The sequence below is a fragment of the Oryzias melastigma genome, linkage group LG16 (assembly GCF_002922805.2).
Source record: "Oryzias melastigma strain HK-1 linkage group LG16, ASM292280v2, whole genome shotgun sequence".
In the NCBI taxonomy this organism is placed as follows: Eukaryota; Metazoa; Chordata; class Actinopteri; order Beloniformes; family Adrianichthyidae; genus Oryzias; species Oryzias melastigma.
This window is the reverse complement of record NC_050527.1, coordinates 27560144-27574899: the sequence shown is the minus strand read 5'-3', so window position 1 is coordinate 27574899 and position 14756 is coordinate 27560144. Positions and strand designations below refer to the sequence as shown.

General features: G+C 41.9%; 2 protein-coding genes across 7 annotated transcripts in view; one reads left to right on the top strand and one right to left on the bottom strand.

Moving 5' to 3' along the window:
- Nucleotides 1-11020, top strand: part of LOC112136737 (von Willebrand factor D and EGF domains) — a 20646-nt gene extending 9626 nt beyond the window's left edge. For 3 of the 6 annotated variants that reach the window (XM_024258623.1, XM_024258622.2, XM_024258621.2), the window contains exons 13-29: nt 350-454; nt 1009-1123; nt 1392-1648; nt 2450-2669; nt 2846-2983; nt 3744-3932; nt 4460-4825; nt 4915-5010; nt 5081-5176; nt 5250-5345; nt 6835-6930; nt 7232-7327; nt 7406-7501; nt 7569-7664; nt 9409-9504; nt 9585-9682; nt 9944-11020. In XM_024258623.1, coding sequence (XP_024114391.1) covers nt 350-454; nt 1009-1123; nt 1392-1648; nt 2450-2669; nt 2846-2983; nt 3744-3932; nt 4460-4825; nt 4915-5010; nt 5081-5176; nt 5250-5345; nt 6835-6930; nt 7232-7327; nt 7406-7501; nt 7569-7664; nt 9409-9504; nt 9585-9682; nt 9944-9958 — 2271 coding nt within the window. In that variant the 3' untranslated portion in view covers nt 9959-11020. Of the gene's footprint in view, nt 1-349; nt 455-1008; nt 1124-1391; nt 1649-2449; nt 2670-2845; nt 2984-3743; nt 3933-4459; nt 4826-4914; nt 5011-5080; nt 5177-5249; nt 5372-6834; nt 6931-7231; nt 7328-7405; nt 7502-7568; nt 7706-9408; nt 9505-9584; nt 9683-9943 lie in introns of those variants that run through there. The other 3 variants (XR_002917409.2, XM_024258624.2, XR_002917410.2) reach the window with 3 other exon arrangements.
- A 996-nt stretch (nt 11021-12016) lies between these two features.
- The window catches only part of LOC112136690 (von Willebrand factor D and EGF domains), a 3710-nt gene continuing 970 nt past the window's right edge, over nt 12017-14756 (bottom strand). The window contains exons 2-6 of the mRNA XM_024258566.2: nt 13442-13828; nt 13259-13354; nt 12515-12619; nt 12346-12441; nt 12017-12266 (exon numbers count right to left, since the gene is read on the bottom strand). Coding sequence (XP_024114334.1) covers nt 12154-12266; nt 12346-12441; nt 12515-12619; nt 13259-13354; nt 13442-13664 — 633 coding nt within the window. The 5' untranslated portion in view covers nt 13665-13828 and the 3' untranslated portion in view covers nt 12017-12153. The remainder of the gene's footprint in view (nt 12267-12345; nt 12442-12514; nt 12620-13258; nt 13355-13441; nt 13829-14756) is intronic.

Sequence of the window (14756 nt, the reverse complement as noted above, 5' to 3'; positions counted from 1 at the left end):
TAGGTAGATTAGCAGCAAACCTTTAAATACAGTCAATTGCATCAATATTTTCAGCAAAAAGCTTCAGCATCTTCAGCGACTAGTTTCAGTAAAAAGCATTGACACTAGCATTATTACAGGTAATGCAACGTTTTGAGTTACATTTGGGATTCATGTTAAATCGACAGCAGGAGGCGGTTCTTAACTCTCCTGTGAGAGACACATTGGTCTGAGAACACGAAAGCAAAGGCCAACAAATGTAATAAAATGTTGGTGATGAGAGAATGAGCTGTAAGGAGGACTGATGTCAAATCCAGAGAATCCAAAGTTTGTTTAGTGGAGATGAAACTGTTTTTGTTTCTGGTTTCAGGTTTCAAACGACGGACACAGCTACAGCAACACCAAGATTCTGACGCTGTTTGATGGAGCCTGTCAAGTGTGCCGCCTCGCCGCAGAAGTCCTGTGTTCTCTGAGGGTGAGGGTTCAGGCTCCTCCCCCATGGACTGTATCAGAGAACTGGACAGGAAAGGGTTACTTCCACCTCCATCCGAGTCAATTTAATTTCCATTATTTCACGATACAGACGCTGCCATGTTGGAGCCAGACATCGTTAGTAAGCAGTGATTGGTCCGAATCGGTCTGAACCATCGTTTCTATGGCAACCACTCTCACCAATCAGGAGTGAGCTTGTTGGAAGGCCACACCCCTACTACTAGGGCTTCACGAAATCTGTCTGACGTTTTGAACATTGGAAGTGGGAGCCAGCAGGCTCCGCCTACTTTTATTGAGGCATCTGATTGGTCAGTTTATTACTTGAGCTACAGAAAAAATGTGAAAAAATGAGGTGTCTTGGAACCAACAAGTACTTCCTGTTTAGAACGCAGGGGGCGGGGCCACTCAGTCCAGTTCTTATATACAGTCAATGGTCCTCCAACTCAGTCTCCATGAATAATCTACTTCCTGCTTCTGAGGCCTTTTACTCTTGAACATGTGGACCTTCTGACCTGCATCTTTTCCATGTCGCTTCAGGAGAAAACCTGCAGCATCGACGGCGTGTGTTTCCAAGAGGGAGAGTCCAGACCCGGCGGTTCCTGCCTGACGTGTCGCCCAGATTTGTCCCTCCACTCCTGGTCCAGAGCAGAGAGTCAGTTGAGACACGATGTTCTGTTTGCTTCAGTCCTGTTGCGTCTTTTATTGCTTCGAAGAAGTTTCTCTGCAGATTTTCTCCACTCGAGTAAATTCTGACGCTTCTCACCTCATTGCTAAACTTGATGAGTTCATACGAGGTCAGACGGCTCTTAGTTCTGACAGAACATCAAACGAGAGTGATGCTGAAGGACAGATGTCATAATATTCTGAACCGTCCTGATGTGCGGTCGCATCACTTCCTGTTCCTGCGTCTGTCTGCTCAGAGAACCAGCCTCCTCTGTTCCAGCCTCCGCCCTTCCCGCTGCGCTCCATCCCAGAGGAGGACTTCACCCTCCAGCTTCAGGCTCAGGACCCTGAGGGCTCTCCGCTGATCTTCTCCCTGCTGTCGGGTCCAGAGGGAGCATCTCTGTCTGCGGCCGGTCTGCTGACCTGGAGGCCGGCTCCAGACGCCGCAGACACGGCCCTTTTCCACTTCACCGTGACGGACGAGTGCGGCGCTGAAACCAGAGCTTCTGTGGAAGTGAGATGTTTGTTCTGGAGAACATTTGTGACACGAAGCACCTTAATTCTGCTGTTTCTGCCTCAGTCGCCGCTTTGAACGGAGTCTTTGCTGCATTTTATAACCATGTTATCTTGGGCTCATTTCTTACTTTGGCAAAATATATTTTTCATTTATGGAGAGTAAAATATCAAAAGTTATTTAAGGTTTAAGTTGATTTATTCTGGTATAATATTCCTGCCTTTTTATTATTCATATTTATGTTGAAAAGTTTTAAAAATTGTCATTCTGATGGCTCTTTTGGACTATTTTGGAGTCTAGCTAATATTTCAGCTACATGCTAGCTGTTTTGACTAACTAAAGCCTTTTCAGTTTTCTTTTTTTTCATTTTGGAGTTAAACTAATATTTTAATTACATGCTAGTAGTTTTGGCTGATTTCTAATTTGTATACGTTTTTTTTTTAGGCTGTTTTGGAGTTAGTCAAATATTTACCTGCTAGCTGTTTTAGCTAATTTAGGCTTTTTTCATATATTTCATATATATTTTGAAGTTTAGCTATTTTTTTCAGCTACATGCTAAAGTTTATCAGTTTTTTTTTAAGAACAGTTTTAATAAACTGATTTGATCTGAAATCAGAAGTTTCCTCTGCTGTCAGATTGAAGGATGATTCAAGCCTTGAAAATAAAACTCAACAGCATTTTTTTGTGCATTTTTAAGGTGTTTTCAACTTACATTGATAGAATGAAGCTTGTTTTTTCCATGTTGCAGCTTCTACTTTAAAACGTTTCCTGCTTTAAATAATTTCTCTGAACCTTCTGCAGGTCTCTGTGCTGACCTGTGACTGCCTGAACGGCGCCTCGTGCGTCCCTGACCCCCACCTCCCATCAGGCAGGGGGGCGTTCACGTGCGCGTGTCCGGAGGGGTTCACAGGGCGCCGGTGTGAGGTAGACGCCGACGACTGCAAGCCGAACCCCTGCAGGTTCGGCCGCTGCATCGACGGACCCAACACCTTCTCCTGTGTCTGCCCCCCCGGAATGACAGGTACGACCCCCACAAAAACCCTCGTGATGCATTCCTCGGATCAGCAGTGAAATCTGCTTTTTGAAAGAACATTTTTCAAAACGTACAATTCTAGAGCGTTAAAACCCAAACCTGAAGATCAGAACTCTGACTTTAAGTTCTCTTTGGGTTTTCTACATTGTGGCTGTTGCCTTCAGGCCGCACATGCAGAGAGGATGTGGACGAGTGCCCCTCCCAGCCCTGCTTCCCCGGCGTGGTCTGCAGAAACTCTCCGGGCTCCTTCAGCTGCGGGTCGTGTCCTCAGGGATACAGCGGAGATGGAAAAACCTGCAGCCGTGAGTCTAGAAAGAAGAAGAAAATAGCATTTTTTTAATTACTCGATCAGCATTTATTAAATTTAGATTAGTTAAATGTATAAATTGATGTCTGTGGTTCACATAGATGATAAACTATGTAGGTTATTACATCCTGTTGACCTGAAGACGTCTTGTTTTTTCAAAGCTACTTACAGAATGAACAGATTTTATTTGCAAAGCAAAACTTTGGTAAAAATGTTTATTCTTTTATGAGTTAAAAGCACATTTTATTATTATTATTTTATTAATGTTATTTGAGCTTCTGTCAAACGTAAAAAAAAATCACATTTTATGCTAGTTTTTTTTTATATTTTTGCTTGTGTTTGTGTCAAAATAGACATAATTCTTATTTACAATAAAAAAGAAGGTCATGAAAGAAAATCCAAATTTCTTAAAGATTAAAGTAAGACTTTTAGGTTTTGATCAGTAGAAATCAAACCCAAATGACTCTTTTACTGTTAAGGTTTCTGCTCCCTGCTGTGTCTGTAAGGAGCCACAAGTTGACAGAAGATTCCTTTATGTCATTTAAATCTTTTCAGAAAGAAAAAAAAGTTCATTCCTGAAAACGTGACATTTTCATCAGTTTCTTCTGTTTTATTTTGAGCCTCTTTAAGAATCAGGAGTTCATTTTTACCTGATTAAACAGCATTTATAAATTGTTCAATGGTGTTAGACTGGCGGGATTTCACTACCATCCCATCCTACAACAAACAGACTCTGTTTTGCTCTCGTTTCCAAGGAAACGCAGACTCTGCAGACGGGCCGCAGGTTTCACGGAGGCCCAAACGGCCCGACCCGGCGCCGTGCAGCAGAGCGCTGTGTTACCCGGGGGTTCAGTGCTTCCCGAGCGTTTTCGTCTCCACGGGTTTTGTCTGTGGACCCTGCCCACCTGGTTTCCATGGAAACGGCATCACCTGCACCAGGATGGGTAAAACATTTAACATGGACCACGAAGTTGATAAAAATGCCAAAAAGTCACAATGCAACTAAAGCCACTTAATAAGAAATGAAACATTACTGCTGTTATTTATGAAAAATACATTTATTTAGATAAAGTATCAAAAAATGGTAAATAGCGTATACTTGTATAGCGCTTTTCTAACTTCCTCAAAGACCCAAAAAACTGAACCAAAAAACAAACTCAGAGGCTGAAGCCTCGGCTGATGCTAAATCAGAACGTTTGTGAAAGCTGAAAAATAACAATCAAAGTGGCGAAAATTTTTGAAAAACAAATGCAAAATTCATTTAAAATTTTTAAGAAATGTAATAAGATGAGAAATTATCGCAAAAAAAAATAATAATATGAAAATGAAGCTATAAATATAAAATAATTTTGTGTTTATTTGTTCCAAAAATGCTGAAATATTTGCTAAAATTTCTAAACAAACACAAACTATAGATACATTTTAGGTAAGTTCATTGAAGAAAACTCCTCTAACTTCTAGTTTCCTACAGGTCAGGATTCCCTCTCCAGTGAGCCACAGGATCACCTCCACAAATCCTTCGTCATCAAAGAAAAGACGCCCGTGTCGTCCTCTTCCTCCACCTCTCCATCACCTGACAGGAAGTCCAGACCAGAACCGACCCCCTCTGGGTTCCACAGAGTTTCCTTCACAGAGACCACGGCTCCGCTTCAGAGTCGACCCTCAGCCAAAGGGAAGGTGACCTCTGACCTCTCGGCTGCAGCTGGGAGGTCCCCGACCCGTCAGGTGACCTGTTCTGGCTCCAACTGTTTTCCTGGGGTTTCCTGTGAGACTTTGGGGTCCTTGGGGTGTGGCCGATGTCCAAGCGGCTACACGGGCGACGGAGTCACATGCAAAGGTAGTTAAACATTGGAACCAAGGAAATGTTAAAAAAAGGATGTGCAAAAAAAAATCCTCCTAAATGTCTGAGTGTTGTTGTGTTTGAAGCCGTCTGCAGACATCAATGCGGGTCCAACATGGAGTGCAGTCAGCCCAACGTCTGCACCTGCAGGGACGGTTACACCGGATACCGCTGCCACATCGGTGAGGTCCAGACGGCCTTGAGTTGCAGGTCGATGGACTTATTTAGATTCTGTTTCTCCCGTCCTCCCAGCTGTGTGTCGACCGGACTGTCGGAACCAGGGAAAGTGCGTGAAGCCAAACGTGTGCGAGTGTCCTGCAGGTTACCGCGGCGCCACCTGTGAGGAAGGTAACCAGCAACACAACGTCAGGCGCCACCAACACACCTTCACTCATGGGTGATGAGTCTCTCTGTGCCGCAGCACGCTGCGACCCGCCCTGCCAGCACGGCGGCGCCTGCCAGGCCAGGAATCTGTGCAGCTGCCCGTACGGATACGTGGGACCCAGATGTGAAATCAGTGAGATTTCATTAACGTCTTAGAGGGTTTGTCCAATGTCTCTGCAGAAGGAATAAATGAGTCAGTTCAGAGTGATCACAGCAAAAGCATCAAACTTGGACAGTTACTTTAAATTGTTATTATGATGTGCTAACTTTAGCATTAGCATTTTTTGAAGAGGTTTTGATGCAGGTTTTAGGCAAGCTGTCTATGCAGATAAAAACAACTATTTCAGTTTAAAGTCCTAACATAAAAGAATAAATAGAAAATAAAATACAAAAAACAAAACCTTTAAATGTAATTTAAAATAAATACTACTGTTATGTCGTGCTAATCTTAGCATTAGCATCTTATGAATAGGTTTCAATGCAGATTACAGACTTCTACGCAGAAAAAAATAACCGTTTTAGTTCTAAATGCTAACATGAATTCATAGAAAATAAAATATAAAAACAAAATATATGTATATATTTTTAAATACTGTTAATATAATGTGCTAATCTTAGCATTAGCATATATGGAAATAATTTTGCCTAATGTCTATCGAGAAAAAAATATCTGATTTAGTTCAAAGTACTAATAGTAATATCCATGGAAAATAAAATATGAAAAAGTGTTTTATGTAAATTTGGCTTTTAGGTTTTTTTGTAGTCTACATTATGCTGTGCTAATCTTAGCATTAGCATCTTTTAAAAAGGTTTTTCCAATGTCCATGCTAAAAGTAATACATATATAGTTAAAAATAATAACATAAAAGCCATTAAAAATAAAACATTAACCCCAAAATGTTTTTATGTTCATTTTTTTTAAATCGTTTTTGAGATGGTATTATTATGGTGTGCTAACATTAGCATTAGCATGCTACACCGCTAGCTAACACTACATCAGCTTGTAAATTTTTTTCCATTTTCTACTAATTAACTGGAAGAATTCAGCTGAAACAGAAGCATTAGCAATAAAAACAACAAAAGTGGGCCAAAATCTAAAAATAGGAATGAACGGTTGATCAAAAAAGCTCTTGGTTTAAAGAAATCCATCATAATTGAAAAAAAAATACTTCAAATTTTAATCATTTTTATTAGAAACATGTTAATTTTCAGTGTTTTAAAAAAAGAACTCAAGATTTTTCAACACAAATCACATCCAATTCTTTTTTTAAATATATAGATGTTAAAATGTTATCACATTTTTTTATTTCTTGTTAATTTTCTCAAATTCTGTATATAGCTCATTACAAAGGTAAATTAATTAAAAAACAACTAGTCCCAGTCCAGAGCCTTGTAGATTTTATTAGCTTTAGCACATTAGTCAGAACAAAAAAAAAATCCAAGTCAGAACTGAATATGTTTTTTTATTTTATTATTTTTTTTTATTTTAAATGTGAATTTTAAGAAACAGCTTCAAAGATGCAATAAACGGATGCTGCTTCAGAATGAAGATGCAGAAAATATCCAGACAGAAGTCATTTCCTGTGAGGGCTGATGATTGTGTGTTTGTGTTTGTGTGTCAGTGGTGTGTAACAGGCACTGTGAGAACGGAGGGGAGTGCGTCTCTCCTGATGTCTGCCAATGCAAAGCCGGCTGGTTTGGACCGACGTGTAACTCAGGTACAGGATAATCTCTGGAATCTAAAAGGTTCTGTAGCTCCGCTTCACTTCTGTCAGGATCGTTATGCAGGAGTCCATGCTGAACATCTGGTAACACCTTTAGATATGAGTTTAGATGACACAACCAGGAGACCCATAAAATCACTACAGACATGTGACACATTCAGGCTGTAGTTAAAATTATTTTTCATTTCTTTAAAAAATAAGGAATATTTTACCTTCATATTAGCTGCACTAAAACTAAAGCTGGTTCAGCCTTTCATAACCGTCACTTTTCTCCCATCTGCTGTCGGTTCTGCAGCTCTCTGTGATCCCATCTGTCTGAACGGAGGAACCTGTCTAAAGCCTGGCGTCTGTGCGTGTCCCAGCGGTTTCTACGGCTCTCAGTGTCAAATCGGTAACTCTGCCCCCTCAGCGAAACACCCAGGAGGATTCCTGTCTCCATCTCAGAGGTGAACTGGTTTCTGTGGTTCAGCTGTTTGCAGCCCTCCCTGTAAGAACGGCGGTCAGTGCATGAGGAACAACGTGTGCTCGTGTCCCGAAGGCTACGCGGGACAGAGGTGTCAGAGGAGTAAGGGCCTCCAGTTTGAAGTGATGCTCATAAGAAAAGAAAAACAGCTCATTTCAGTCTGTTCCAGGTGTGTGTGAGCCCACGTGCATGAACGGAGGAAAATGCGTGGGAGCGAACACGTGCTCCTGCGCGTCAGGGTGGAGGGGGAGGAGGTGCAGCATACGTGAGTGAAACTCCACCTCATGATGGCGAGGAGGTCAGAAGGTCAGCTCAGATGAAGCTTTGCACGGACGTCTTTAGGACGGTGCCAACACAGACACGTCATGAACATCTGACCACAGCGTTTTGGTTCCAACAATCTTTATTTCTCTGTGTTTTACAAAAGTTATAAAAATGTTTTGACACAAATCACATCCAATTCTTTTTCTTAGAATTTTTAATCAAAATGTTGACTATTTTTGTTACTTTATTCAAAGAAATAGCAAATTACAAAGGACAATTAACTAAAAAAAAAAAACCCGCAAATGGTCCCAGTCTAGAGCCCTGTGGGACACCAACATTAACATCTGTTTGAAATCCTCATGACACAAAAAAATGAGTCAAATTAAACAAAACTAAAGAAACTGAACGAGAGTTCAGCTCCTTTAGCTGTTTGGTTGACTAAGAAAATATACAGAAAATAAATTTTTAGATGTAGAATTTTGCAAGCGGCTCTAAAACCCCTAAAAAGTGACTGTTTTAGGATAATTTGAAAGTAAGAATTTTACCTAATTGAGGTTCGTCTCCAAACCAAAATCCACATCTGGTGTTCACACTGGATGACCAGGGAAGGGCTTCTTCTTCTCTTACTCTTTACTAGCGCATGTCCACCACCTACAGTTTAAAGAGGCTTGGTGCTAAATTTGTATTTGGGTTGCAGTACGCCTGTCGTACACCATCCTCCATTCATTGACTGTATATAGAGAACTGGACAGAGTGACTCCTCCCCACTGGCATTCCAAACAGGAAGTCCCTGCTGGCTCCAACAATTGACAGATTTTTTGTAACACACTTTCTAGTAGTAGAGGCGTGGCCTTCTAACAATCTAATTCCTAATTGGTTAGAGTGGTTACCATAGAAACCTTGACTCAAATTCACTCAGACTAATCTGTATTTTCTGAAAATGGCGATTAAATTGACATTGTTTGGTTGGAGCCAGAAGTATACAATTTTCTACGGATGACAGCACACTCACTCAGTCCAATTCTCACATATACAGTCAATGGCTCCACCCAAGCCCACACTTTAAAGGCTGGTGTCAGAGTTTTACACCATAGATACACATATTTAATGTCTGATTTAATTAATTTTTGATGCATTTTGCAGTATTTTCAGTTCAAAATTGTGGGAGTGAATTTCTTTAAATCAAATGTCGTTTTTATTATTTTTCACACTATCCAGTACCGTACAATTTAACGTAATTCAGACAGAAGCTCACTACTTTTTAACACAGAATGTGACATAATTTAATTACAGAAGTAGAAACCTAATAAATGTGAATATTTTACAAAGATTATTTATGAATCCTCATTGTTCCATTTTTTCAGGTAAGAAACAAATCATTCAAACATAATTATGGTCTGTGTTCACAATCTAGTGAACATTTATGCATTCTGGTTTTTGCAGAGACTTCTGGGAATTTTCCAGGGTGCTGGATTTTGGAATCGTTTATTCTGATGCCCTATAGTGAACTCACTAGAGAGGGAATTAGTAAAAGTGGGCGGAGCAACCCTCTGACTTCGTTTTGGTCTTTTCATGGGTGACGTTGGCGTGATTCGTCCAGTAAAAACCCTCAGTTGTTGTTTTTACTCGGATAAAAAGCTCCTCCATCACCTCACTCTGCCCTTCAGCCTTAAACGTAAAAGCTGAGCAGATTCTGGAGCGTCTTCTGGATCATCTGACCGGGCCTGTCTTATTCTCCGCTGCAGCCGTCTGTCTGCAGAAGTGCAGAAACGGGGGCGAGTGCGTCGGACCGAACACCTGCCACTGTCCCGTGGGCTGGGTGGGGCTGCAGTGTCAAACAGGTGAGTCTGATCGAACTCCAGAAACGTTTCATAAACTCGGTAACGAGTCGGAACGCGGCGTCTGGTTCGCTCCTCTGCAGCCGTCTGTCGGCAGAAGTGCCTGAACGGAGGACGGTGCGTTCTGCCCGACCACTGCCACTGCCGGAGAGGATACCAGGGCCTCACCTGTGCAGCAAAGGTGAGACACGAAACCACATCAGAGGATTTTAAAAGAACTCAAATACTTTTATTGTTCCAGACAGAAACATGTTGAACAGATTCCATCCGTTTGCATTTATGAATGTTAAATGTAAAAGTACGACAGGTGTTCCGTACCTGAAAACTTCAACTCTTTGCTGTCATTCTCCGTGTTCATCAGCCAGACATTGTGACATTGAGTGGGCGGGGCTTCAGTTAAGACTCTCCCTTTAGGATTCATTTACTTTTTTTTTTTTTTCAGGCATCGTTATCGTGAGCCGGAGAGAACGACAGCAAAGAAAGAGCATCAGAATTCGTTTGTAGGATGGATGTGGGCTGTGGTGGAGTGGTTTGCACTTGTTTCCTTTCCTGTGTTTCACTACCTCAAAGCTTTTCTGTCAGCTGTTCTTCATGCAGAGGAGTCGGATCCGTCTACACGTTCTCTCCGGGAACGCTTCTGCGTCTGAAGGAACCATAGATCCGATAGGAACACTGGAAACGACCATCAATAAAGATCCACATCATCAAACTCTAAAAAGGCTCCACCCAGTGACTGTATGTGAGAACTGGACAGAGTGAGTGTGATGTCATCCATAGAAACCGGTTCTCTTCCAGCTCCAACAAAAAAGTTGATATATATATTTTTTTCGATACAAACGTCGCCACGTTGGAGCCAGACATCGTCAGTAAGTAGTGATTGGTTTCTATGGCAACCACTCCCACCAATCAGGGTGAGCTGGTTGGAAGGCCGAACCCCCACCACTGGTGACTCGAAATCTGTCAAACGCTTGAATGTTGGACGTAGGACCAGCAGGCTCCACCTACTTTTATTGAAGGATTCTGATTGGTCAGTTTATAACCTGAATGACAGTAAAAATATAATTAAAAAACATCAAAGAAAATATTTTTTAAAAGGTATCCGATCAAGAATGGTTATTCTGACCAATAAAGTGACTGGTTTTCTGGAGCCAGCAGGTAATTCTGGGTTGAAATGGGGAAGTACCCTTGGGGGGAGGGGCCACTCAGTCCAGTTCTCACATACAGTCATTTTTAGTGCCAGAACGACTGAGACCATCTTCATCGGGTCCTTCAGAAGTCCGAGCAGTTTTCTCAGTTCCTGTCAGGAATTTAAAGCTTCATTTTTGTTGACGACTAGCCCCTCCCACAGCGGTCCCAGAGTCACGTCTCACAGGACCAGGACCGTTTTTCCCAGCGAGTCTCCGAACCGTCTCCAATCGTTGAAACGTTTCTTTCACTCTTCAAGAGATCTTTGAAAACGTTGTTCTGCTTCAGAAAATACTGTCTGCATTTGAAAGGGAATAAATCTGTCATCAGCTCAGTTTACGTTTAAGAACAAGAAAATACTCGTTTGATGTTGAAAATAAAACTGACAGAAAGGTGGAAAAAAGTCAAATTCTGTCTCTGGAACATTAAAAATGACCCCCCCCCATGTGTGCCCATTCATAGTGTGTATTTTTTAACGGGGGGGGGGGTGATCCCTTTATGATTCCTTAAACACCACAGACTCACATCCTCTGAGATGATCAGTGAACACGGCCTGTAAACCTGTTTCAGAGGCAGATCGGGGACTATAAATGAAAATGACTCTGTGGCCCTTCTGGGGGCTTGTCCGGTATGCACCCCCCCTCCCATATCTGGCTTTGGTTCTAGCCCCCCCCCAATAAAAACAAGGTAAGGATGGAGGTGAACAGTGTGAAGACGTGCTGAACTATTTTATCTTATTGTTATTAATGACCCGATGTTATCTTGAGCTCATTTCTAACTTTTAGAATTTTGACAAAATATATTTTTATTTAAAATATTAAAAGTTATTTAAGGTTTAAGTTGATTTATTCTGGAATAATATTCCTACCTTTTTGTTATTCATAATTATATAAAAAAAGTTATGGTTTTAAAGTTTTTTTTTAAATGGCATTCTGCAGCTTTTTGGACAATTTTAGCATTTAATTAAATTTTTCTAGCTAATTTGGAGTTTAGCTAATATTTCAGCTACATGCTAGCTGTTTTGGCTAACCTACATTTTTTCTTTTAGTTTTTTAGGGTAATTTGGCATTTAGCTAATATTATAGCTGACTATTAATTTCAGCATCTTCAGCGGCCGAATTCATTTTCCAGCATTCACACTAGCGTTATCACAGATGATGCTATATATCTAGTTCATAATTATGTTAAAAAGTTAGTTTTAAAGTTTTAAGAATGCAGTGTTAGCGTTTAATAAATGTTTATCCTGTTCGGCCCGTGACCTCAGGTGTGTTTTGGATTTTGGCCTCCTGAGTTTGACACCGTTTTTGCAGATGACACACAACATCTGATGTTTTTTATGATTTGTTTTTATTCCACATTTTAATCCAAAAACTACAAAACTGTTGGGATTGTCCCTAAAATACTACAGTTTTCATTACATTTGACATAAAGTCCTTCCACCGGAGGGGGGCGATCCTCTGGATCCCTCTAGTGGGTCTTCTTGCGGTCGCTGCAGCGGGGTCCGGAGAACGGCGGTCTGCAGCGGCACGTGTCCGGAGAGATGCACTTCCCTCCGTTCATGCAGGACCGGCTGCAGACGGCTGCAGAGGAGCACAACAAACACCAGTGGGAGAGCGGGAAACTCCAACCGCAGCCGCGACGTGAAGCGGATCGACTCACCCGTGTGACAGGCCCCGCCCACCCAGCCGTCCGGACAGCTGCAGATTCCTGGAGCCACGCAGACCCCCCCGTTCCTGCAGCCCTGAGGACACATGGCTGAGGGGGGGACACATGCAGAGTTCGGGTCACGGATCCAGATCCTCTGATGCTGAACGCGACCGAGCCCTACCGTGTTGGCATTTGGATCCGGTCCAGCTGGACGGGCAGATGCACCGGGCCGCTCCGTTCACCGCCGTGCACTCGCCCCCGTTCCAACACCCCCCGTCACAGGTCACTGCAGGACATTGGATCAGATTAAACCCACTTTTATGATCCGAACGGATCAGAACAAAGACTTTCAGCTTCTTCCTGGACTGAACAGAGTTCTGGTTCTTTCTGAACTGTTCTAAAGAACTAGAAACAAGAACATGTTCTGGAGGTTCTGTTTAAAAAAAAACAGAATGAGGAAGAAGTTCTGGAGGTTCTGTTTAAGCTAAAGACCCAAAACAAGGAAGATGTTCTGGAGGTTTTGTTAAAAAAAGAATGAGGAAGAAGTTCTGGAGGTTCTGTTTGAGTTCTAAAGGCCCAGAATGAAGAAGAGGTTCTGGAGGTTCTGTCTGAGTTCTAAAGACTCAGATTAAAGAAGATGTTCTGGAGTTTCTGTTTAAGCTACGGACTCAAAACAAGGAAAAGGTTCTGGAGGTTCTGTTTTTCTAAAGACCCAGATTAAAGAAGAGGTTCTGGAGGTTCTGCCTGAGTTCTAAAGACCCAGACTGAGGAAGATGTTCTGGAAGTTCTGTTTGAGTTCTGAAGCCCCAGACTGAGGAAGAGGTTCTGTTTTTCTAAAGACCCAGATTAAAGAAGAGGTTCTGGAGATTCTGTTTGAGTTCTAAAGGCCCAGAATGAGGAAGAGGTTCTGGAGGTTCTGCCTGACCTTTGTGACAGTATCTTCCTCCAAACCCAGCGGGACATCTGCATTTTCCTGGACGCAGACAGACTCCTCCATTCTTGCATTTGGGGAAACAGTTCGCTGCAGAGCAACAAGTTCAGCATAAACTTTAGAATGAAAAGATCCGATCGGATCAGATGACATGGATCAGGATTAAACCAGGATTACCGTATTGGCAGGTCTCCCCCTCGTAGCCTTTGGCGCAGAAACACGTGTTGTTGCGGATGCAGACTCCCGCATGTTTGCACGCGGGCTCACACCTGGCTTTGGGGTCGAAGACGAACCCGACCGCGACCCCCCGGGGGGCGTCCGAACCTGCGGAGCAGACGGCGAGCAACGCCAGAGCGGAGGCGAGCAGCAGAGCGGCCGAGCCCGGTACCGGGAAGCCCATGGTCCCGGTTCTGATCCGCGGGGATGACAGACTCCTGGAGAAGGGAGACTTTCCAGGCGGACAGCAGCTGGAAGGGGGCGGGGCCAGGGCGCGAGGACGCAGCCACCGGCCGGTTCAGAGGCGGCATGCCCCGCCCTCTAGTGGTCATCCCGAGTAAATGCATCCTGATGGAGAGAAAAAAAAGGATGGTAGCGGAGTTTTCTGTTTGAAAAGTAAATAATGGATTTGTGGAAAACATTAAAATAAAAAACATATAAATACAAGTGAGACTAAAGTTAAATGTTGATGTGTGAATTATTTAGATTTAAGGACGTTAGCCACACGTTTTGATAATTTGTATGAATTAATTTAGCTTAGCATGTAGCCTTTTTTTCATGGAGTGGAGGACATAAAAGAAATCAGGAGATAAATCATGAAAAATTGATTGTTTATTATAGAAGCTATATAATGTAAAACATGGTACAGGAGTGTCAAACACAAGGGGGACAAAATCCAAAAACACCCGATCGTGAGCCGAACAGGATAAACATTTACTGAACTCACTAAAACTACATTTTAAAAACTTTAAAACTGTACATTTTTAACATAATTATTAACTAGATATATAACATTATCTGTGATAATGCTAGTGGGAATGCTGTAAGCTGAAGTTGGCCACTGAAGATGCTGAAATTGATAGCTGAAAATGCTGAAGCCAATAGCTAGCTAAGCTATTACCTAAATGCTAAATTAGCCTAAAAAACTAATAAAAAAACTTCGGTTAGCCTAAACATCTAGCATGTAGCTGAAAAAAATAGCTAAACTTCAAAATATCCTGGAAAACGAACAAACAAAAAAGCCTAAAATAGTACAAAACATCTTGCATGTAATTATTAGCCTAAAAACATTAAATAATTAATCAGCCAAAACAGCTAGCATGTACAGTAGGTGAAATATTAGCTAAATCCCCAAACAGCCTAAAAAATCTTAGTAAATACAAAACAGTCCAAAAAGCTAGCAGAATGTTAATATTTTAAAACTTTAAACCCATATTTTTCTAAACATATTTATGAATAATAAAAAGGCAGGACTATTATTCCAGAATAAATCAAC